A 22,934-nucleotide genomic window follows, 5' to 3' on the forward strand; every position below is an offset into this window, starting at 1 on the left:
CTTGATCCTGCGTGTTAAATTCGTTGGGGGGCCAACTGGGTTGAGTCCCACTCAGACGTGTTTTGCCCCCCCCCCTGTGCTAAACACCTTGCTATGCCCATGCTTCCGAGTATTCCCTAGCCCCCTAATTCACCAGACTTGAACTCAAATGAACATCTGTGGGACCTCGATCGTCTTGTTCACTCTATGGATCCTCCCACACAGACCCTCCAGCAAATGTGGGATGCTCTGCAGTCAGCACGGCTCCAGATACTGGAGATGACCTACCAGCACCTCATTGAGTCGCTCTCAGCTCGTCTACTGCTGTCCATACTGCACACGGCGGTACTCTGGATATTACCCAGTGGTCATAATTATGGGACTTGACTGTGTACATAAAGCTGGGGAACCTCTTTAAAGTTGCTATTTAATAAAACACAATTTAAGTTTTTTCGTTTTTATTTTATAGATATTAGGATAAGAATAGGGTTAGGTAATAACCCTGCAGAGATATAATGCTGCAGGTAAGGGATGATATGGTGGTGTCCTCCTCTTTTTTCTGAACATCTTTTCCAGGTTTCTTTAGGGTGCGCCGCCTATGACCGGTGATAAAGGTCATATCCAGGCCTGAGGGTTCCCACTGTGACTCTGCAGCGTTGGTTCTACTGCATGTTAGATGTAAATGGGTGTTTTTCTCCTCTTGTTCCTGAATAGTATTTCCGGGTCACTTTAGGGCGCTCCACAATGACCTGTTATAAGGGTCTTGTCCAAACTTGAGGGGTTCCCACTTTGCCTCTTACTTTTTTTAATTTGTTTTTGAGCCGTAGGGTTTGGGTAATAAGCCTGCACAGATATTATGCTGCAGGTTTCGGTACTTGGGTGTTGTTCTTCTCACTTTCCTGAACATTTCCAGGTCCCTTAAGAGTGTGCAGCTTTGACCGGTGATAAAGATCTTGTCCAGGTTTGAGGGGTTCCCACTGTGCCCCTGCAGCGATGGTTTTGCTACAGGTTAGATTTGATTAGGTGGTGACCTCCTTACCTTCATCCTGAACATTATTCACGGTCTCTTTTGGGTGCGCTGCTTTGATGATAGGGTTCGTGTCCAGGCTTGAGGAATACCCAAGATGTTTCTTGAGAGTCTGTTGTTGTTGACTCCAGATGTTTTTGACTCCATATGATAATGCCCTGATGGGACGATGGTTCTTGATGTTTTAGTTTTTTTTTTTGATTAGTCCACACTGAGGGCATAACGCCACAGGGCTCCAACCAATAATGTTACTATCAGGCAGCAGACTCCGGCATAGATGGCATAGAGGATGTAGCTCTGGAAGAATGTTTGGATTTTCTCCAGGGTGGAGGGTACATGTTTAATCATTTCCTCCTCCTTTTCCTCTGGTATTTTTGTTGATTCCAGAGCATGACGGAAGTATCGCTCTACTTCGGAGGCTTCCCTTGTATCAGTCGGTGTCACTGAAATACAGAAGATAAATAGAAGTAAATAATGAGAATGTCGTCTTCTGTATAAGCAGCGCTGGATCATAGACAGACATAGATATTCAGAAATAATTCTTTACTGTAAGAGCAGTGCATAGGCAGGAGGAGTCGCTGATCTAGTATATACATTTATGTGACAGATCAGAATATTCTAGAAAATCAAATATTTGAGAGACTTTAAACTTTCAGAAGTCTTACCATCCAGATAGTAGAATTGGCGGAGTATGATGTCATCATCCTCATCCGTGACCTCGCAGGCATAAGTCCCCGTGTGGCTGGCTCGTGTAGGCTCAATCATCACAAATAGGTCTTCCCCACTATAGATGTCTTTGAAATAACCTAAATCAGTCGCCTTCATCTATAAATGAAAACGTTGATGACATCAGAGAAGACATTCCTCATATGTGGAGTAGGAACGAGGGGGGATTACGGGTTTGTCTTTGTACTGTAATATAATGGTTATAAATGTAACCTGAATACTTACGTTTTTGGCGTATTTCCAGACGACTGTCGCATAGTCCGGAAGGGGAAAGGGCGCCCCGCAGTGGATGATGGTCTTTTCCAGCTCTATCACATGCATTTCCTCAACTGAAAAGACAGAGAAGGGAAACAATGGTCTAACACAACTATAAAGTAACAGCTTTACATGAGATTTATAAATTGATGATAGAAACTTACGGGGACAGGTCACGGGGAGCTTGCAATCCTCCTCGGCACATCGGCTGCATTTAAAAACTCGGGCCTCTTTCTGAAGGCCTGGGGAAAAAACACAGAGAGAGAGGGGTCACATGTCTGAGGTAAATGAAGACCCCCCATGTATATAACGGAGGCCACAATTATCATCCTGTCTAATGACATTACTTACCGCATGGAGGTTTGCATTCTGCCGCTGTATGACCTAATGGAAGGAATAGATACGGTTAAGGCTGAATTATGTTGTGTGGGGGAGAGGGAAACAGACAAGAGATGATGGAGAATATATAGAACACATGTACTGTCTGTATCTGGGGATCTTTAGTTACTTACTTGCGGCACGGTCTTTTACTCCTTTAACAAATTCAGCGATTTTGATTTCAAATTGTTCCACCCAAGATGGCGGAAAGTCTAGAAGGAATTAGAGAAAAATGAAAGAGATAAACATTGAATTTTGATGTTTTAAAAGAAGTTCGAGAAAAATTCGAGATTTAATGAACTTACATAATTCGCTGATTTTTTGGACTTCTTTTTCGAAGCCCTTCAGATACAATCTGATCCTTTGTATCTGGGAAAAGGCTATAAAGAGAAGAAGACACATGAGATTTATGCGGGGTCCTGCAGACATTGTATAAAGTGATCTATGATGGAGATGGGGTTCCTGGGTGAATATTATGTACAAGAGATTTCCTGCTCTGACTGCTGTTAATGCTACAAGTGACGCTTCAGTCTAGCAGGACAATATCTCAATACTGAGATGACATGTTCTATGTATAAGATGAAGGAGTGATGAGAAATAGAAGCAGATAATAGTTACCTATCACGGTGTCAGTCAGGGGCTCGAAACCCCTGTGAAGCCTCTGGAGACAGTCTATGGCCTCCATCTTCTTCAGCGAGACAGGATAGTGGCAGATACTGGCTCTGTCTGCTGGAGTAGTGAAGCAGTTGAGGCAAGATGTCACTACCTCCGCTCCACATAGAAGAATTACTATCTGCAGCCGCAGATAGTAAAAAGTTTTGAATCGCATGACGTTTCGTCACAAAATCACTTCAGCTTGCGAACCTGAGAAAACAGAGAAATGTGATGATGAGATTTTTGCTGCAGGGGAATAGGATCCATTGTCCGTGGCCTGTTCCTTTTATCTATTCACTATATACAGGTTGTGGCCGATAGGGTGACATGATATAAAGACATCATATCATAGCCCCTGGGGTCCCTAAACTGACAGAATACAGACTGCTGTATATCCCGCCTGATATTCTGCATAGTTCTGCAGGTTATTATAGGATCCCTCCTGGTTATAAAGGAAATGTTACCAATAATAACTTTATATTAGAGAATTGCAGATAATGTAATTCTATAATATATATTCTTTTCTAGTGACTTCAAGGCATTCAGTACTCACGTGTCACATCCAGCTGACGAGTGACTGATCTGTGCCCGGTGCCATATTCTATACTCCGGTGACATCACAATAGCATTTTACTGGGTTTATAGTAAGACTTCACATTTGATAAACCTATACTAGAATATTCTGGAACCATATAAACATCAGTATAATAATATATACTTATCATTGGCATAGCCATAGGGGTACAGAGGTTTTAGTTATACCTGGGCTCTAGTGCCAAAGTGGGGCATATAAGGTGACAGCAGTGCTATACATGACACCAGATGGAGGTGGAGCCTTTGGTGCAAATGTTTTTTTTGCCTTTGGCCTCGGACCATCACGCTCTGCCTCTAGTGGTTATTACTGGAACTGCTCCTCTACAAGTGAGAATGATAACAGTCCATCCATTTAATATAAGAGCTGACTGACTCCATAGCCTGAGAGTGACCATATCAACAATCTAGTGATAAGCTATGACTTCATTATACTGGGACACTGGAATTTCTTCTAAACCAGCAATAATGGCCAAATTATCAAATACCTAGATAATCTTAGTACAGGAATTATAATGTACACACAGCAGAATCATCCACAGACACAGTAAAAATCCAGTACTCACGTGTCACATCCAGCTGATGAGTGACTTGATCTGTGCCCAGCGCCACATTCTATACCCCAGTGACATCACAATAGACAGGTATGACATCACAAAAGACAGGTGTGGTGAGGCTGCTGGGTGACGATGATTGATGATTATGATAATAGTTAATGAAAACCAAAAATTTAGTGTCTCAGAAAATTTCAATATTATATAAGCCCAATTTTAAAAAATTAGGGCTCATTCAGACGAGCGTGTATCAACAACGGCCGTCACAACGGCTGTCCTTTTTTACTGCGCGTCACGCATCCCTCCATAGACTCTAGTCTGTGGGGGATCCGTGACAACACTGGTGCACCTCGGACGTGAAAAACTTCAGCCTTACTGTACTAGTGACATGGACAAAAGGCCCTCATAAAACACCCTCACCTCTGGTATGAAAAAAAAAATCATATGTAAAATTCCACAATGGCACAAGTATCAAAAAGTCGGTGCGCAAATACTACAACGAACCAAAAGTCAACCAATCAGATCAAAGTTTAAATTTTGACATTCAATGAGACATCTGCCCATCCCCCAGCCACCTATACTCCGCTGCCATGAAGGGCGCCAATCCTTCACTGTTATATAAGGAATGGGAACAAACAGACATTTTGCAATATGTCCAAAAATCTCTTGCTCTACCCATCTCCATCACTCCACCCGCAAGAACTTAGTTTTACAATTGTTGCATCCAAGTTGCAGTGCGGCGCAACTGTATGGGAGGTGTCAGTCACGTGTAACTTTGCATACTTTATTCTGTTAAAGAAATAGTTTGTGGATTTATGTGATTTTTTTTTATGTATTATCGAAAACATATAAATATATACGACAATGGTTTGCTTCTTATTTACATCTTTTTTTTAATTTAAAAATGGACATAGTAAAGCCTACAAACACTCGAGAGGCAGCCATTTTGTGAGCAGGAATAAAACTCAGCATAATGTGACCAAGAACGAAGTGACATCCCCAAAACATAAGCCACAAAGGATCTCTAGCCACCAGTTTCAAGTGGCTTGCAAGGCAGCCATTTTGTGATCTTAATTTACTCCCCAAAATGGCTGCTTTTAGTGCTTCAGAGATATCAGTAGGTTCAAGGTTGTCATTAGGCAGCCTTGTATATTCGTAACAGGTAGGCGTGAAATCCTATACAAAATGTCACATTTTTCCTGTCACAGCAAATCAAATGGCGACTAGTCTCAAGCATATTCAATGGCAGACATGATAGGCCTCAATATCAAAACAGCCCTTCTTGCCATAACAGCCAATCAGAATCCGTGTTTAATTTTTTCAACACAATCTAGAAAACAACAGCTGAATTCTGATTTGTTGCTATGGGCAACAGGGTCACCTGAGGCCCAATGTGAACTGTTCAACTTTATTTATAAATGTGTTTTAGCAGCAAAATTGGAACAAAAACATTGCATGACATAGAAATTTCACTCATTCTTGCTTTGGGGCCCTGGGGGTCCCTATGCGGGGCCCTGCTTGCTTTATTATATTATATATGCACGTTCATAAACCACATGACCAGCAACAGCTTCAATTCCGTCCATACACAATCCAAAACCATCAATATGTTTTTAGTAGAGAGATCAATGACTACTAAAGCCACAAGGAGGGTAGCGGCTTATGCCATCTTTCTAATACCACATCCAATATGAGCTAACTACGAGTATGGTGCCTGTCGACCATTACTGCAATAGTTGCACCCCATTGAATTCAATGGATTCGGAGGGATAGGGGTTGTATGAGGTAAATAAAATGGCATGCAATTCATATTGGCAGCAATCTCACTCCAGGCGTCAAGCAACGCAAATAGCGATTTAGCAATAGAGACCTACCCCTCATGTATTGATACGGTCTCCAAGAAGAAATGTCTTTGTTATCCATAGCAACCATTTATGTGACCACTTTTCATCTTTCCAGTGCAATTTAGAAAATGAAAGCAGAAGTCTAATTGGTTGCTATGGTCACCAAGCCACTTTCTTCTATAGACAGTTCTAATATATTAGGTCCTGTAGATCTGCGTGCTCAGAAATCTGGCCTTCATATCACCTCGGTTTCTGCCATCTTTAGAATTTTTTTTCAAAACCTTCCCGAGCCTTGGCTATTTCCCAATGGTTCTTGGTAATTATCCAAAATATGCCATTGCAGTCAGGGCAGCCATTCTGAACCTGAGGTTCTTAGGAATCTATTTTTCCTATGTCCTTGTTTCACTCTCAAAATGGCTACCTGTCGCAGTCATTTAACCCTTCATGAGGTCTGAAGTCACTCACTAAGTCACAGGATTTTCAGCTATTCACAAATATACAGTAAAAAATAGTGATATTCATCATGTTTGGTCATGAGCTTTGAGAGAGAGAGAGAGAGAGAGAGAGAGAGAGATATAGATAGATAGATAGATAGATAGATGGATAGATAGATAGATAGATAGATAGATAGATAGATAGATAGATAGATAGATAGATAGATAGATAGATAGATAGATAGAGATATATACTCTATATATATATATATATAAAATTAATCAAAAGAAGATCTTGCAGCACTCCGAAAGACGATTAAAAAAGTGTAAAGTATTTGCCAGACACAGCTTCTGTGTCGACGCCCGTGGGCAATCGGTCTGCACCTGCTCCTATGTCTGTGAGACCTACTCCATCTTCCACCACTCAGGATGGCAGGCTTAGGAGTAGAAGAGCCTATCACAGCGTGGCCAGACGGAGCTAGCTCCCGCCCACTGTCTACTTATACCTGCCTTTCCTGTTCCTCCTTTGCCTGTGATTCTTCTGACGGAAATATCTGATGGAAACCATGATCGGATTCCCGATGCAGATGTGAACGAAGCCTTAGATGTGATCGGTAACAGCTTGATCCTGCGTGTTAAATTCGTTGGGGGGCCAACTGGGTTGAGTCCCACTCAGACGTGTTTTGCCCCCCCCCCTGTGCTAAACACCTTGCTATGCCCATGCTTCCGAGTATTCCCTAGCCCCCTAATTCACCAGACTTGAACTCAAATGAACATCTGTGGGACCTCGATCGTCTTGTTCACTCTATGGATCCTCCCACACAGACCCTCCAGCAAATGTGGGATGCTCTGCAGTCAGCACGGCTCCAGATACTGGAGATGACCTACCAGCACCTCATTGAGTCGCTCTCAGCTCGTCTACTGCTGTCCATACTGCACACGGCGGTACTCTGGATATTACCCAGTGGTCATAATTATGGGACTTGACTGTGTACATAAAGCTGGGGAACCTCTTTAAAGTTGCTATTTAATAAAACACAATTTAAGTTTTTTCGTTTTTATTTTATAAATATTAGGATAAGAATAGGGTTAGGTAATAACCCTGCAGAGATATAATGCTGCAGGTAAGGGATGATATGGTGGTGTCCTCCTCTTTTTTCTGAACATCTTTTCCAGGTTTCTTTAGGGTGCGCCGCCTATGACCGGTGATAAAGGTCATATCCAGGCCTGAGGGTTCCCACTGTGACTCTGCAGCGTTGGTTCTACTGCATGTTAGATGTAAATGGGTGTTTTTCTCCTCTTGTTCCTGAATAGTATTTCCGGGTCACTTTAGGGCGCTCCACAATGACCTGTTATAAGGGTCTTGTCCAAACTTGAGGGGTTCCCACTTTGCCTCTTACTTTTTTTAATTTGTTTTTGAGCCGTAGGGTTTGGGTAATAAGCCTGCACAGATATTATGCTGCAGGTTTCGGTACTTGGGTGTTGTTCTTCTCACTTTCCTGAACATTTCCAGGTCCCTTAAGAGTGTGCAGCTTTGACCGGTGATAAAGATCTTGTCCAGGTTTGAGGGGTTCCCACTGTGCCCCTGCAGCGATGGTTTTGCTACAGGTTAGATTTGATTAGGTGGTGACCTCCTTACCTTCATCCTGAACATTATTCACGGTCTCTTTTGGGTGCGCTGCTTTGATGATAGGGTTCGTGTCCAGGCTTGAGGAATACCCAAGATGTTTCTTGAGAGTCTGTTGTTGTTGACTCCAGATGTTTTTGACTCCATATGATAATGCCCTGATGGGACGATGGTTCTTGATGTTTTAGTTTTTTTTTTTGTTTAGTCCACACTGAGGGCATAACGCCACAGGGCTCCAACCAATAATGTTACTATCAGGCAGCAGACTCCGGCATAGATGGCATAGAGGATGTAGCTCTGGAAGAATGTTTGGATTTTCTCCAGGGTGGAGGGTACATGTTTAATCATTTCCTCCTCCTTCTCCTCTGGTATTTTTGTTGATTCCAGAGCATGACGGAAGTATCGCTCTACTTCGGAGGCTTCCCTTGTATCAGTCGGTGTCACTGAAATACAGAAGATAAATAGAAGTAAATAATGAGAATGTCGTCTTCTGTATAAGCAGCGCTGGATCATAGACAGACATAGATATTCAGAAATAATTCTTTACTGTAAGAGCAGTGCATAGGCAGGAGGAGTCGCTGATCTAGTATATACATTTATGTGACAGATCAGAATATTCTAGAAAATCAAATATTTGAGAGACTTTAAACTTTCAGAAGTCTTACCATCCAGATAGTAGAATTGGCGGAGTATGATGTCATCATCCTCATCCGTGACCTCGCAGGCATAAGTCCCCGTGTGGCTGGCTCGTGTAGGCTCAATCATCACAAATAGGTCTTCCCCACTATAGATGTCTTTGAAATAACCTAAATCAGTCGCCTTCATCTATAAATGAAAACGTTGATGACATCAGAGAAGACATTCCTCATATGTGGAGTAGGAACGAGGGGGGATTACGGGTTTGTCTTTGTACTGTAATATAATGGTTATAAATTTAACCTGAATACTTACGTTTTTGGCGTATTTCCAGACGACTGTCGCATAGTCCGGAAGGGGAAAGGACGCCCCGCAGTGGATGATGGTCTTTTCCAGCTCTATCACATGCATTTCCTCAACTGAAAAGACAGAGAAGGGAAACAATGGTCTAACACAACTATAAAGTAACAGCTTTACATGAGATTTATAAATTGATGATAGAAACTTACGGGGACAGGTCACGGGGAGCTTGCAATCCTCCTCGGCACATCGGCTGCATTTAAAAACTCGGGCCTCTTTCTGAAGGCCTGGGGAAAAAACACAGAGAGAGAGGGGTCACATGTCTGAGGTAAATGAAGACCCCCCATGTATATAACGGAGGCCACAATTATCATCCTGTCTAATGACATTACTTACCGCATGGAGGTTTGCATTCTGCCGCTGTATGACCTAATGGAAGGAATAGATACGGTTAAGGCTGAATTATGTTGTGTGGGGGAGAGGGAAACAGACAAGAGATGATGGAGAATATATAGAACACATGTACTGTCTGTATCTGGGGATCTTTAGTTACTTACTTGCGGCACGGTCTTTTACTCCTTTAACAAATTCAGCAATTTTGATTTCAAATTGTTCCACCCAAGATGGCGGAAAGTCTAGAAGGAATTAGAGAAAAATGAAAGAGATAAACATTGAATTTTGATGTTTTAAAAGAAGTTCGAGAAAAATTCGAGATTTAATGAACTTACATAATTCGCTGATTTTTTGGACTTCTTTTTCGAAGCCCTTCAGATACAATCTGATCCTTTGTATCTGGGAAAAGGCTATAAAGAGAAGAAGACACATGAGATTTATGCGGGGTCCTGCAGACATTGTATAAAGTGATCTATGATGGAGATGGGGTTCCTGGGTGAATATTATGTACAAGAGATTTCCTGCTCTGACTGCTGTTAATGCTACAAGTGACGCTTCAGTCTAGCAGGACAATATCTCAATACTGAGATGACATGTTCTATGTATAAGATGAAGGAGTGATGAGAAATAGAAGCAGATAATAGTTACCTATCACGGTGTCAGTCAGGGGCTCGAAACCCCTGTGAAGCCTCTGGAGACAGTCTATGGCCTCCATCTTCTTCAGCGAGACAGGATAGTGGCAGATACTGGCTCTGTCTGCTGGAGTAGTGAAGCAGTTGAGGCAAGATGTCACTACCTCCGCTCCACATAGAAGAATTACTATCTGCAGCCGCAGATAGTAAAAAGTTTTGAATCGCATGACGTTTCGTCACAAAATCACTTCAGCTTGCGAACCTGAGAAAACAGAGAAATGTGATGATGAGATTTTTGCTGCAGGGGAATAGGATCCATTGTCCGTGGCCTGTTCCTTTTATCTATTCACTATATACAGGTTGTGGCCGATAGGGTGACATGATATAAAGACATCATATCATAGCCCCTGGGGTCCCTAAACTGACAGAATACAGACTGCTGTATATCCCGCCTGATATTCTGCATAGTTCTGCAGGTTATTATAGGATCCCTCCTGGTTATAAAGGAAATGTTACCAATAATAACTTTATATTAGAGAATTGCAGATAATGTAATTCTATAATATATATTCTTTTCTAGTGACTTCAAGGCATTCAGTACTCACGTGTCACATCCAGCTGACGAGTGACTGATCTGTGCCCGGTGCCATATTCTATACTCCGGTGACATCACAATAGCATTTTACTGGGTTTATAGTAAGACTTCACATTTGATAAACCTATACTAGAATATTCTGGAACCATATAAACATCAGTATAATAATATATACTTATCATTGGCATAGCCATAGGGGTACAGAGGTTTTAGTTATACCTGGGCTCTAGTGCCAAAGTGGGGCATAGAAGGTGACAGCAGTGCTATACATGACACCAGATGGAGGTGGAGCCTTTGGTGCAGATGTTTTTTTTGCCTTTGGCCTCGGACCATCACGCTCTGCCTCTAGTGGTTATTACTGGAACTGCTCCTCTACAAGTGAGAATGATAACAGTCCATCCATTTAACCCCTTCCCGACATACGCCGTATATATACGGCGCTGTCGGGAGGTGGTTCCCGCAAAGCGCCGTATATATACGGCGCAGTGATGGTGCGGGCTCAGAAGCAGAGCCGGCACTATCACTGCGGGGGGACAGCTGTATTATACAGCTGGCACCCTCCTGTAACTGCCAGGACCGGAGCTACTCTCCGATCCGGCAGATTAACCCCTCAGATGCTGCGCTCAATAGAGCGCAGCATCTGATAGGTTTTCACCCGATTGGCAACCCAGTGATGCAATCGCTGGGTTGCTGTGGCAATCGGACGCCAGAAAATGGCGTCCGAGTCTGCCTTGTACGGGAGCCGATGAGGACCCGCCTGCGGCGAGTCCTCATAGGCTTGCTGTCAGTGAATAACTGACAGCGCTAATACACTGCACTACGTATGTAGTGCAGTGTATTAGAGTAGCGATCGGGGCATCAGGCCCTCATGTCCCCTAGTGGGACAAGTAAAAAAAGTTAAAAAAAGTAAATAAAAATGTGGTAAAACAATAAAAACACACACATTTCAAATAAAAATAAAGCTAAACTGACTTTTTTCCCATAGTAAGTATTTTATTATGGGAAAAACCGTAAAAATAAAAAAAACTATACATAATTGGTATCGCCGCGTCCGTAACGACCCAAACTACAAAACTATTATGTAATTTATCCCGCACGGTGAACGCGGTAAAAAAAAACCATGAAAAACAGCGCCAGAATCTTTGTTTTTAGGTCACATCTCCTTCCAAAAAATGCTATAAAAAGTGATCAAAAAGTCACATTTACTCCAAAATAGTACTAATAAAAAACGCCAATCCGTGCCGCAAAAAATAATCCCTGACACCGCTTTGTGCACGCAAAAATAATAAAGTTATGGGTCTTAGAATATGGCGACACAGAAAACAAATGATTTTATAAAAAAAGTGATTTTATTGTGCAAAAGCCGCAATACATAAAAAAAACTATATAAATTTGGTATCGCCGTAATCGTATCGACCCGCAGAATAAAGCTAACATGTAATCTAGGGCGCACTGTGGATGCAGAGAAAAAAAAACAATAAAAAACTATTCCAGAATTGCTTGTTTTTGGTAATTTCCTTTACCAAAAAATGAAATAAAAAGTGATCAAAAAGTCGTATGTGTTCTAAAATGGTACCAATAAAATCTACAGCCCGTCTCGCAAAAAACAAGCCCGCACACCGCTCAATCAACTGAAAAATAAAAAAGTTACGGCACTAGTAATCGGTGATGAAAAAACATCTCAATGTGCAGGCCGGAGGGGAACATTCCTTCAGTTTCAGGGCCCTAGTATTTAGGAACTAGGAAAGGGCAGGGACATAGCACATCCGCTGGAAGCGAGGGCGCCCGTATTATACCAGCGCAAAACTTTCCCAGTAATATTTCCCAAACTACGAAGGAGAAAAAGTCCCCAAAAGGTGCAGAGCGTTACAAAGGAGGGATAAGAAAGAAAACCGTTTATCAGTGTGACGCCGGCCTGCGCATAACGGATCGCTTCACAGCGTAACACACACCTATGGATAATTGTATTATTTACCCCATGATTATACCCTCCTATTATGCCCTGATATACTCCGCACAGATTACATATACCCCTGATGTACTCCGCACAGATTACACATGCCACCACATTATAAGCTGAAATACCAGCAAAACCCCAAACGAGAACTATTACCAAGCAAAATCCATGCTCAAAATGGCGGTCTTTCCCTTCTTAGCCCTACAGTGTGCCCAAACAGCAATTTATGGCCACAAGTAAGGCATTACCATGCCCGGGAGAACCCGCTTAACAATTTATGGGATAAGATTCTCTAGGGGCACAACATCTTGTGCGGTGAATGGGCAGATCAGTGGAGAAATTGCAATTTTCACTTTGCACCATCCACTGCGTATTCATTTCTGAAAAACACCTGTGGAGTCTAAATTGTCACTACATCCCTTGATAAATGCCTTTAGGGGTGTAGTTTCTAAAACGGGGTCACTTTTGTTTGGTACATCAGGGGTTTTGCAAATGCAACATGGCATCCGCAACCCATTCCAGCAAAATCTACGCTCCAAAAGATAAATACCGCTCCTTTTCTTCTGAATGCTCCCATATATGTAAACAGTCGATTATAACCACATATGGGGTGTTACCGTACTCGGGAGAAATTACTTTACAAATGTTGGGGTGCTTTTTCTTCTCTATTCCTTGTAAAAATGAAAAATGTGTATCTAAAACTACATCTTGTTGGAAAAAAAAAATATTTTTCATTTTCATGGCTTAATTCTAATTAATTCAGCAAAAAACCTTTGGGATCAAAATTTTCACTATACCCCTAGATGATTCCTCAGGGGGTGCAGTTTCCCAAATGGTGTCACTTTTGGGGTGTTTCCACTGTACTAGTACTACAGGGGCTCAGCAAATATGACATGACACCCAGAAACCATTCCAAAATCCAAATGGTGCTCCTTCCATTCTGAGCCCTACCGTGTGTCCAAACAGATGTTTGTGACCACATGTGGGGTATTATTTTACTCGGGAGAAGTTGCTTTACAAATGTTGTGGTGCTTTTTCTCCTTCAGTCCTTGTGGAAATGAAAAAAAAATACCTAAACCTACATTTTCTTTGAAAAAATGTAGATTTTCATTTTTACGGCCTAGTTACAATAAGTTCTGTAAAAAACCTGTGGGGTAAAACTGCTCACTCTACCCCTAGATAATTCCCTCATGGGGTGTAGTTTCCAAAATGGGGTCACTTGTTGGGGGTTTCCACTGTTTTGTCCCCTCAGGAGCTTTGCAAATGCGACATGGCCTCCGCAAACCATTCCTGCTAAATTTGAGTTCCAAAAGCCAAATGGCGCACTTTCTCTTCTCAGCCTCGCCGTGTGTCCAAACAGCCGTTTATTACCACATGTGGGGTATTGTTTTACTCGGGAGAAATTTCTTTACAAATTTTATGGTGCTTTTTCTCCTTTAGTCCTTGTGGAAATGAAAAAAAATTAGCTAAACCTACATTTTATTTGAAAAAATGTAGATTTTCATTTTCACAGCCTACTTGCAAAAATTTCTGCAAAAAACCTGTGGGGTCAAAATGCTCACTATACCCTAGATAATTTCCTCAAAGGGTATAGTTTCCAAAATGGGGTCACTTGTTGGGGGTTTCCACTGTTTTGTCACCTCTGGGGCTTTGCAAATGCGACATGGCCTCCGCAAACCATTCCTGCTAAATTTGAGCTCCAAGAGCCAAATGGCGCTCTTTCCCTTCTAAGCCCTGCCGTGTGTCCAAACAACTGTTTATTACCACATGTGGGGTATTGTTTTACTCGGGAGAAATTGCTCTACAAATGTTGTGGTGCTTTTTCTACTTTAGTTCTCTTGGAAATGAAAAAAAATTAGCTAAACCTACATTTTATTTGAAAAAATGTAGATTATCATTTTCATGACCTAGTTCCAAAAATTTTTGCAAAAAAACTGGCCAGTCAAAATGCTTGCTACACCCCTAGATAAATTCCTCGAGGGGTATAGTTTCCAAAATGGGGTCACTTGTTGGGGGTTTCCACTGTTTTGTCACCTCAGGGGCTTTGCAAATGTGACATGGCCTCCGCAAACCATTTCTGCTAAATTTGAGCTCCAAGAGCCAAATGGCGCACTTTCCATTCTAAGCCCTGCCGTGTGTCCAAACAACCGTTTATTACCACATGTGGGGTACTGTTTTACTCGGGAGAAATTGCTCTACAAATGCTGTGGTGCTTTTTCTACTTTAGTTCTTTTGGAAATGAAAAAAAATTAGCTAAACCTACATTTTATTTGAAAAAATGTAGATTTTCATTTTCATGGCCTAGTTCCAAAAATTTTTGCAAAAAAACTGGCCGGTCAAAATGCTTGCTACACCCCTAGATAAATTCTTCGAGGGGTGTAGTTTCCCAAATGGGGTCACTTTTGGGGGGTTTCCACTGTTTTAGTTCCACAAGACCTCTTCAAAGCTGACATGGTGCCTAAAATATATTCTAATAAAAAGGAGGCCCAAAATCCACTAGGTGCTCCTTTGCTTCTGAGGCCGGTGCTTCAGTCCAGTAGCACGCTACGGCCACATGTGGGATATTTCCTAAAACTGCAGAACCTGGGCAATAAATATTGAGTTGCATTTTTTGGGTAAAACCTTCTGTGGTACAAAAAAAATGGATTCAAAATGAATTTCTGGAAAAAAATAATGAACTTTGTAAATTTCACCTCTACTTTGCCTTAATTCCTGCGCAATGTCTAAAGGGTTAAGAAACTTTCTAAATGCTGTTTTGAATACTTTGAGGGGTGCAGTTTTTAAAATGGGGTGACTTATTGGCGGTTTCTAATATCTAAGGACCTCAAAGCCACTTCACAACTGAACTGGCCCCTGTAAAAATAGCATTTTGAAATTTTCTTGAAAATGTGAGAAATTGCTGCTAAAGTTCTAAGCCTTGTAACGTCCTAGAAAAATAAAATGATGATCAAAAAACGATGCCAATCTAAAGTAGACATATGGGGGATGTTAGTTAGCAACATTTTTGTGTGGTATAACTGCCTGTCTTACAAGCAGATGCATTTAAATTGAGAAAAATGTTAATTTTTGCAATTTTTCGCTAAATTTTGGTGTTTTTCACAATAAATACTGAATGTATCGGGCAAATTTTGCCAGTAACATAAAGTCCAATGTGTCACGAGAAAACAATCTCAGAATCGCTTGGATAGGTAAAAGCATTCCGGAGTTATTACCACATAAATTGAAACATGTCAGATTTGAAAAATGAGGCTCTGTCAGGAAGGTCAAAAGTGGCCAAAGAGGGAAGGGGTTAATATAAGAGCTGACTGACTCCATAGCCTGAGAGTGACCATATCAACAATCTAGTGATAAGCTATGACTTCATTATACTGGGACACTGGAATTTCTTCTAAACCAGCAATAATGGCCAAATTATCAAATATCTAGATAATCTTAGTACAGGAATTATAATGTACACACAGCAGAATCATCCACAGACACAGTAAAAATCCAGTACTCACGTGTCACATCCAGCTGATGAGTGACTTGATCTGTGCCCAGCGCCACATTCTATACCCCAGTGACATCACAATAGACAGGTATGACATCACAACAGACAGGTGTGGTGAGGCTGCTGGGTGACGATGATTGATGATTATGATAATAGTTAATGAAAACCCCAAATTTAGTGTCTCAGAAAATTTCAATATTATATAAGCCCAATTTTAAAAAATTAGGGCTCATTCAGACGAGCGTGTATCAACAACGGCTGTCACAATGGCTGTCCTTTTTTACTGCGCGTCACGCATCCCTCCATAGACTCTAGTCTATGGGGGATCCGTGACAACACGTCCAACACTGGTGCACCTCGGACGTGAAAAACTTCAGTCTTACTGTACTAGTGACATGGACAAAAGGCCCTCATAAAACACCCTCACCTCTGGTATGAAAAAAAAAATCATATGTAAAATTCCACAATGGCACAAGTATCAAAAAGTCGGTGCGCTAATACTACAACGAACCAAAAGTCAACCAATCAGATCAAAGTTTAAATTTTGACATTCAATGAGACATCTGCCCATCCCCCAGCCACCTATACTCCGCTGCCATGAAGGGCGCCAATCCTTCACTGTTATATAAGGAATGGGAACAAACAGACATTTTGCAATATGTCCAAAAATCTCTTGCTCTACCCATCTCCATCACTCCACCCGCAAGAACTTAGTTTTACAATTGTTGCATCCAAGTTGCAGTGCGGCGCAACTGTATGGGAGGTGTCAGTCACGTGTAACTTTGCATACTTTATTCTGTTAAAGAAATAGTTTGTGGATTTATGTGATTTTTTTTTATGTATTATCGAAAACATATAAATATATACGACAATGGTTTGCTTCTTATTTACATCTTTTTTTAATTAAAAAATGGACATAGTAAAGCCTACAAACACTCGAGAGGCAGCCATTTTGTGAGCAGGAATAAAACTCAGCATAATGTGACCAAGAACGAAGTGACATCCCCAAAACATAAGCCACAAAGGATCTCTAGCCACCAGTTTCAAGTGGCTTGCAAGGCAGCCATTTTGTGATCTTAATTTACTCCCCAAAATGGCTGCTTTTAGTGCTTCAGAGATATCAGTAGGTTCAAGGTTGTCATTAGGCAGCCTTGTATATTCATAACAGGTAGGCGTGAAATCCTATACAAAATGTCACATTTTTCCTGTCACAGCAAATCAAATGGCGACTAGTCTCAAGCATATTCAATGGCAGACATGATAGGCCTCAATATCAAAACAGCCCTTCTTGCCATAACAGCCAATCAGAATCCGTGTTTCATTTTTTCAACACAATCTAGAAAACAACAGCTGAATTCTGATTTGTTGCTATGGGCAACAGGGTCACCTGAGGCCCAATGTGAACTGTTCAACTTTATTTATAAATGTGTTTTAGCAGCAAAATTGGAACAAAAACATTGCATGACATAGGAATTTCACTCATTCTTGCTTTGGGCCCCTGGGGGTCTCTATGCGGGGCCCTGCTTGCTACATTATATTATATATGCACGTTCATAAACCACATGACCAGCAACAGCTTCAATTCCGTCCATACACAATCCAAAACCATCAATATGTTTTTAGTAGAGAGATCAATGACTACTAAAGCCACAAGGAGGGTAGCAGCTTATGCCATCTTTCTAATACCACATCCAATATGAGCTAACTACGAGTATGGTGCCTGTCGACCATTACTGCAATAGTTGCACCCCATTGAATTCAATGGATTCGGAGGGATAGGGGTTGTATGAGGTAAATAAAATGGCATGCAATTCATATTGGCAGCCCTCTCACTCCAGGCGTCATGCAACGCAAATAGCGATTTAGCAATAGAGACCTACCCCTCATGTATTGATACGGTCTCCAAGAAGAAATGTCTTTGTTATCCATAGAAACCATTTATGTGACCACTTTTCATCTTTCCAGTGCAATTTAGAAAATGAAAGCAGAAGTCTAATTGGTTGCTATGGTCACCAAGCCACTTTCTTCTATAGACAGTTCTAATATATTAGGTCCTGTAGATCTGCGTGCTCAGAAATCTGGCCTTCATATCACCTCGGTTTCTGCCATCTTTAGAATTTTTTTTCAAAACCTTCCCGAGCCTTGGCTATTTCCCAATGGTTCTTGGTAATTATCCAAAATATGCCATTGCAGTCAGGGCAGCCATTCTGAACCTGAGGTTCTTAGGAATCTATTTTTCCTATGTCCTTGTTTCACTCTCAAAATGGCTACCTGTCGCAGTCATTTAACCCTTCATGAGGTCTGAAGTCACTCACTAAGTCACAGGATTTTCAGCTATTCACAAATATACAGTAAAAAATAGTGATATTCATCATGTTTGGTCATGAGCTTTGAGAGAGAGAGAGAGAGAGAGAGAGAGAGAGATAGATAGATAGATAGATAGATAGATAGATAGATAGATAGATAGATAGATAGATAGATAGACAGATAGAGATATATACTCTCTCTATATATATATATATATATATATATATATAAAATTAATCAAAAGAAGATCTTGCAGCACTCCGAAAGACAATTAAAAAAGTGTAAAGGATTTGCCAGACACAGCTTCTGTGTCGACGCCCGTGGGCAATCGGTCTGCACCTGCTCCTATGTCTGTGAGACCTACTCCATCTTCCACCACTCAGGATGGCAGGCTTAGGAGTAGAAGAGCCTATCACAGCGTGGCCAGACGGAGCTAGCTCCCGCCCACTGTCTACTTATACCTGCCTTTCCTGTTCCTCCTTTGCCTGTGATTCTTCTGACGGAAATATCTGATGGAAACCATGATCGGATTCCCGATGCAGATGTGAACGAAGCCTTAGATGTGATCGGTAACAGCTTGATCCTGCGTGTTAAATGCGTTGGGGGGCCAACTGGGTTGAGTTCCACTCAGACGTGTTTTGCCCCCCCCCCTGTGCTAAACACCTTGCTATGCCCATGCTTCCGAGTATTCCCTAGCCCCCTAATTCACCAGACTTGAACTCAAATGAACATCTGTGGGACCTCGATCGTCTTGTTCACTCTATGGATCCTCCCACACAGACCCTCCAGCAAATGTGGGATGCTCTGCAGTCAGCACGGCTCCAGATACTGGAGATGACCTACCAGCACCTCATTGAGTCACTCTCAGCTCGTCTACTGCTGTCCATACTGCACACGGCGGTACTCTGGATATTACCCAGTGGTCATAATTATGGGACTTGACTGTGTACATAAAGCTGGGGAACCTCTTTAAAGTTGCTATTTAATAAAACACAATTTAAGTTTTTTCGTTTTTATTTTATAGATATTAGGATAAGAATAGGGTTAGGTAATAACCCTGCAGAGATATAATGCTGCAGGTAAGGGATGATATGGTGGTGTCCTCCTCTTTTTTCTGAACATCTTTTCCAGGTTTCTTTAGGGTGCGCCGCCTATGACCGGTGATAAAGGTCATATCCAGGCCTGAGGGTTCCCACTGTGACTCTGCAGAGTTGGTTCTACTGCATGTTAGATGTAAATGGGTGTTTTTCTCCTCTTGTTCCTGAATAGTATTTCCGGGTCACTTTAGGGCGCTCCACAATGACCTGTTATAAGGGTCTTGTCCAAACTTGAGGGGTTCCCACTTTGCCTCTTACTTTTTTTAATTTGTTTTTGAGCCGTAGGGTTTGGGTAATAAGCCTGCACAGATATTATGCTGCAGGTTTCGGTACTTGGGTGTTGTTCTTCTCCTCACTTTCCTGAACATTTCCAGGTCCCTTAAGAGTGTGCAGCTTTGACCGGTGATAAAGATCTTGTCCAGGTTTGAGGGGTTCTCACTGTGCCCCTGCAGCGATGGTTTTGCTACAGGTTAGATTTGATTAGGTGGTGACCTCCTTATCTTCATCCTGAACATTATTCACGGTCTCTTTTGGGTGCGCTGCTTTGATGATAGGGTTCGTGTCCAGGCTTGAGGAATACCCAAGATGTTTCTTGAGAGTCTGTTGTTGTTGACTCCAGAGGTTTTTGACTCCATATGATAATGCCCTGATGGGACGATGGTTCTTGATGTTTTAGTTTTTTTTTTTGTTTAGTCCACACTGAGGGCATAACGCCACAGGGCTCCAACCAATAATGTTACTATCAGGCAGCAGACTCCGGCATAGATGGCATAGAGGATGTAGCTCTGGAAGAATGTTTGGATTTTCTCCAGGGTGGAGGGTACATGTTTAATCATTTCCTCCTCCTTCTCCTCTGGTATTTTTGTTGATTCCAGAGCATGACGGAAGTATCGCTCTACTTCGGAGGCTTCCCTTGTATCAGTCGGTGTCACTGAAATACAGAAGATAAATAGAAGTAAATAATGAGAATGTCGTCTTCTGTATAAGCAGCGCTGGATCATAGACAGACATAGATCTTCAGAAATAATTCTTTACTGTAAGAGCAGTGCAGAGGCAGGAGGAGTCGCTGATCTAGTATATACATTTATGTGACAGATCAGAATATTCTAGAAAATCAAATATTTGAGAGACTTTAAACTTTCAGAAGTCTTACCATCCAGATAGTAGAATTGGCGGAGTATGATGTCATCATCCTCATCCGTGACCTCGCAGGCATAAGTCCCCGTGTGGCTGGCTCGTGTAGGCTCAATCATCACAAATAGGTCTTCCCCACTATAGATGTCTTTGAAATAACCTAAATCAGTCGCCTTCATCTATAAATGAAAACGTTGATGACATCAGAGAAGACATTCCTCATATGTGGAGTAGGAACGAGGGGGGATTACGGGTTTGTCTTTGTACTGTAATATAATGGTTATAAATGTAACCTGAATACTTACGTTTTTGGCGTATTTCCAGACGACTGTCGCATAGTCCGGAAGGGGAAAGGACGCCCCGCAGTGGATGATGGTCTTTTCCAGCTCTATCACATGCATTTCCTCAACTGAAAAGACAGAGAAGGGAAACAATGGTCTAACACAACTATAAAGTAACAGCTTTACATGAGATTTATAAATTGATGATAGAAACTTACGGGGACAGGTCACGGGGAGCTTGCAATCCTCCTCGGCACATCGACTGCATTTAAAAACTCGGGCCTCTTTCTGAAGGCCTGGGGAAAAAACACAGAGAGAGAGGGGTCACATGTCTGAGGTAAATGAAGACCCCCCATGTATATAACGGAGGCCACAATTATCATCCTGTCTAATGACATTACTTACCGCATGGAGGTTTGCATTCTGCCGCTGTATGACCTAATGGAAGGAATAGATACGGTTAAGGCTGAATTATGTTGTGTGGGGGAGAGGGAAACAGACAAGAGATGATGGAGAATATATAGAACACATGTACTGTCTGTATCTGGGGATCTTTAGTTACTTACTTGCGGCACGGTCTTTTACTCCTTTAACAAATTCAGCGATTTTGATTTCAAATTGTTCCACCCAAGATGGCGGAAAGTCTAGAAGGAATTAGAGAAAAATGAAAGAGATAAACATTGAATTTTGATGTTTTAAAAGAAGTTCGAGAAAAATTAGAGATTTAATGAACTTACATAATTCGCTGATTTTTTGGACTTCTTTTTCGAAGCCCTTCAGATACAATCTGATCCTTTGTATCTGGGAAAAGGCTATAAAGAGAAGAAGACACATGAGATTTATGCGGGGTCCTGCAGACATTGTATAAAGTGATCTATGATGGAGATGGGGTTCCTGGGTGAATATTATGTACAAGAGATTTCCTGCTCTGACTGCTGTTAATGCTACAAGTGACGCTTCAGTCTAGCAGGACAATATCTCAATACTGAGATGACATGTTCTATGTATAAGATGAAGGAGTGATGAGAAATAGAAGCAGATAATAGTTACCTATCACGGTGTCAGTCAGGGGCTCGAAACCCCTGTGAAGCCTCTGGAGACAGTCTATGGCCTCCATCTTCTTCAGCGAGACAGGATAGTGGCAGATACTGGCTCTGTCTGCTGGAGTAGTGAAGCAGTTGAGGCAAGATGTCACTACCTCCGCTCCACATAGAAGAATTACTATCTGCAGCCGCAGATAGTAAAAAGTTTTGAATCGCATGACGTTTCGTCCCAAAATCACTTCAGCTTGCGAACCTGAGAAAACAGAGAAATGTGATGATGAGATTTTTGCTGCAGGGGAATAGGATCCATTGTCCGTGGCCTGTTCCTTTTATCTATTCACTATATACAGGTTGTGGCCGATAGGGTGACATGATATAAAGACATCATATCATAGCCCCTGGGGTCCCTAAACTGACAGAATACAGACTGCTGTATATCCCGCCTGATATTCTGCATAGTTCTGCAGGTTATTATAGGATCCCTCCTGGTTATAAAGGAAATGTTACCAATAATAACTTTATATTAGAGAATTGCCGATAATGTAATTCTATAATATATTCTTTTCTAGTGACTTCAAGGCATCCAGTACTCACGTGTCACATCCAGCTGACGAGTGACTGATCTGTGCCCGGTGCCATATTCTATACTCCGGTGACATCACAATAGCATTTTACTGGGTTTATAGTAAGACTTCACATTTGATAAACCTATACTAGAATATTCTGGAACCATATAAACATCAGTATAATAATATATACTTATCATTGGCATAGCCATAGGGGTACAGAGGTTTTAGTTATACCTGGGCTCTAGTGCCAAAGTGGGGCATAGAAGGTGACAGCAGTGCTATACATGACACCAGATGGAGGTGGAGCCTTTGGTGCAGATGTTTTTTTTGCCTTTGGCCTTGGACCATCACGCTCTGCCTCTAGTGGTTATTACTGGAACTGCTCCTCTACAAGTGAGAATGATAACAGTCCATACATTTAATATAAGAGC

General features: G+C 41.7%; 3 protein-coding genes across 3 annotated transcripts; all 3 read right to left on the reverse strand.

Annotated features, from left to right (window-relative positions):
• Window positions 1-450: 450 nt before the first annotated feature.
• LOC142740865 (sperm acrosome membrane-associated protein 6-like) lies at window positions 451-3,449 on the reverse strand. The gene is made up of 8 exons (XM_075850288.1): window positions 2,984-3,449; window positions 2,671-2,745; window positions 2,500-2,577; window positions 2,339-2,371; window positions 2,152-2,229; window positions 1,958-2,061; window positions 1,672-1,831; window positions 451-1,449 (listed from the first exon to the last, which is right to left on the reverse strand). The coding sequence occupies exons 1-8, from the start codon at window positions 3,192-3,194 to the stop codon at window positions 1,208-1,210; spliced, it is 981 nt and encodes a 326-aa protein (XP_075706403.1). The 5' UTR covers window positions 3,195-3,449; the 3' UTR covers window positions 451-1,207.
• Window positions 3,450-7,520: 4,071 nt separating this feature from the next.
• On the reverse strand, window positions 7,521-10,512 carry LOC142740866 (sperm acrosome membrane-associated protein 6-like). Its single transcript, XM_075850289.1, has 8 exons — window positions 10,047-10,512; window positions 9,734-9,808; window positions 9,563-9,640; window positions 9,402-9,434; window positions 9,215-9,292; window positions 9,021-9,124; window positions 8,735-8,894; window positions 7,521-8,512 (listed from the first exon to the last, which is right to left on the reverse strand). Exons 1-8 carry the CDS (start codon window positions 10,255-10,257, stop codon window positions 8,271-8,273), a joined length of 981 nt encoding a protein of 326 aa, XP_075706404.1. The 5' UTR covers window positions 10,258-10,512; the 3' UTR covers window positions 7,521-8,270.
• Window positions 10,513-19,396: 8,884 nt separating this feature from the next.
• LOC142740867 (sperm acrosome membrane-associated protein 6-like) lies at window positions 19,397-22,424 on the reverse strand. The gene is made up of 8 exons (XM_075850290.1): window positions 21,942-22,424; window positions 21,629-21,703; window positions 21,458-21,535; window positions 21,297-21,329; window positions 21,110-21,187; window positions 20,916-21,019; window positions 20,630-20,789; window positions 19,397-20,407 (listed from the first exon to the last, which is right to left on the reverse strand). Exons 1-8 carry the CDS (start codon window positions 22,150-22,152, stop codon window positions 20,166-20,168), a joined length of 981 nt encoding a protein of 326 aa, XP_075706405.1. The 5' UTR covers window positions 22,153-22,424; the 3' UTR covers window positions 19,397-20,165.
• Between the last annotated feature and the right edge of the window lie 510 nt (window positions 22,425-22,934).

Source organism: Rhinoderma darwinii, chromosome 2 (genome assembly GCF_050947455.1).
Source record: "Rhinoderma darwinii isolate aRhiDar2 chromosome 2, aRhiDar2.hap1, whole genome shotgun sequence".
Classification (NCBI taxonomy): domain Eukaryota; kingdom Metazoa; phylum Chordata; class Amphibia; order Anura; family Rhinodermatidae; genus Rhinoderma; species Rhinoderma darwinii.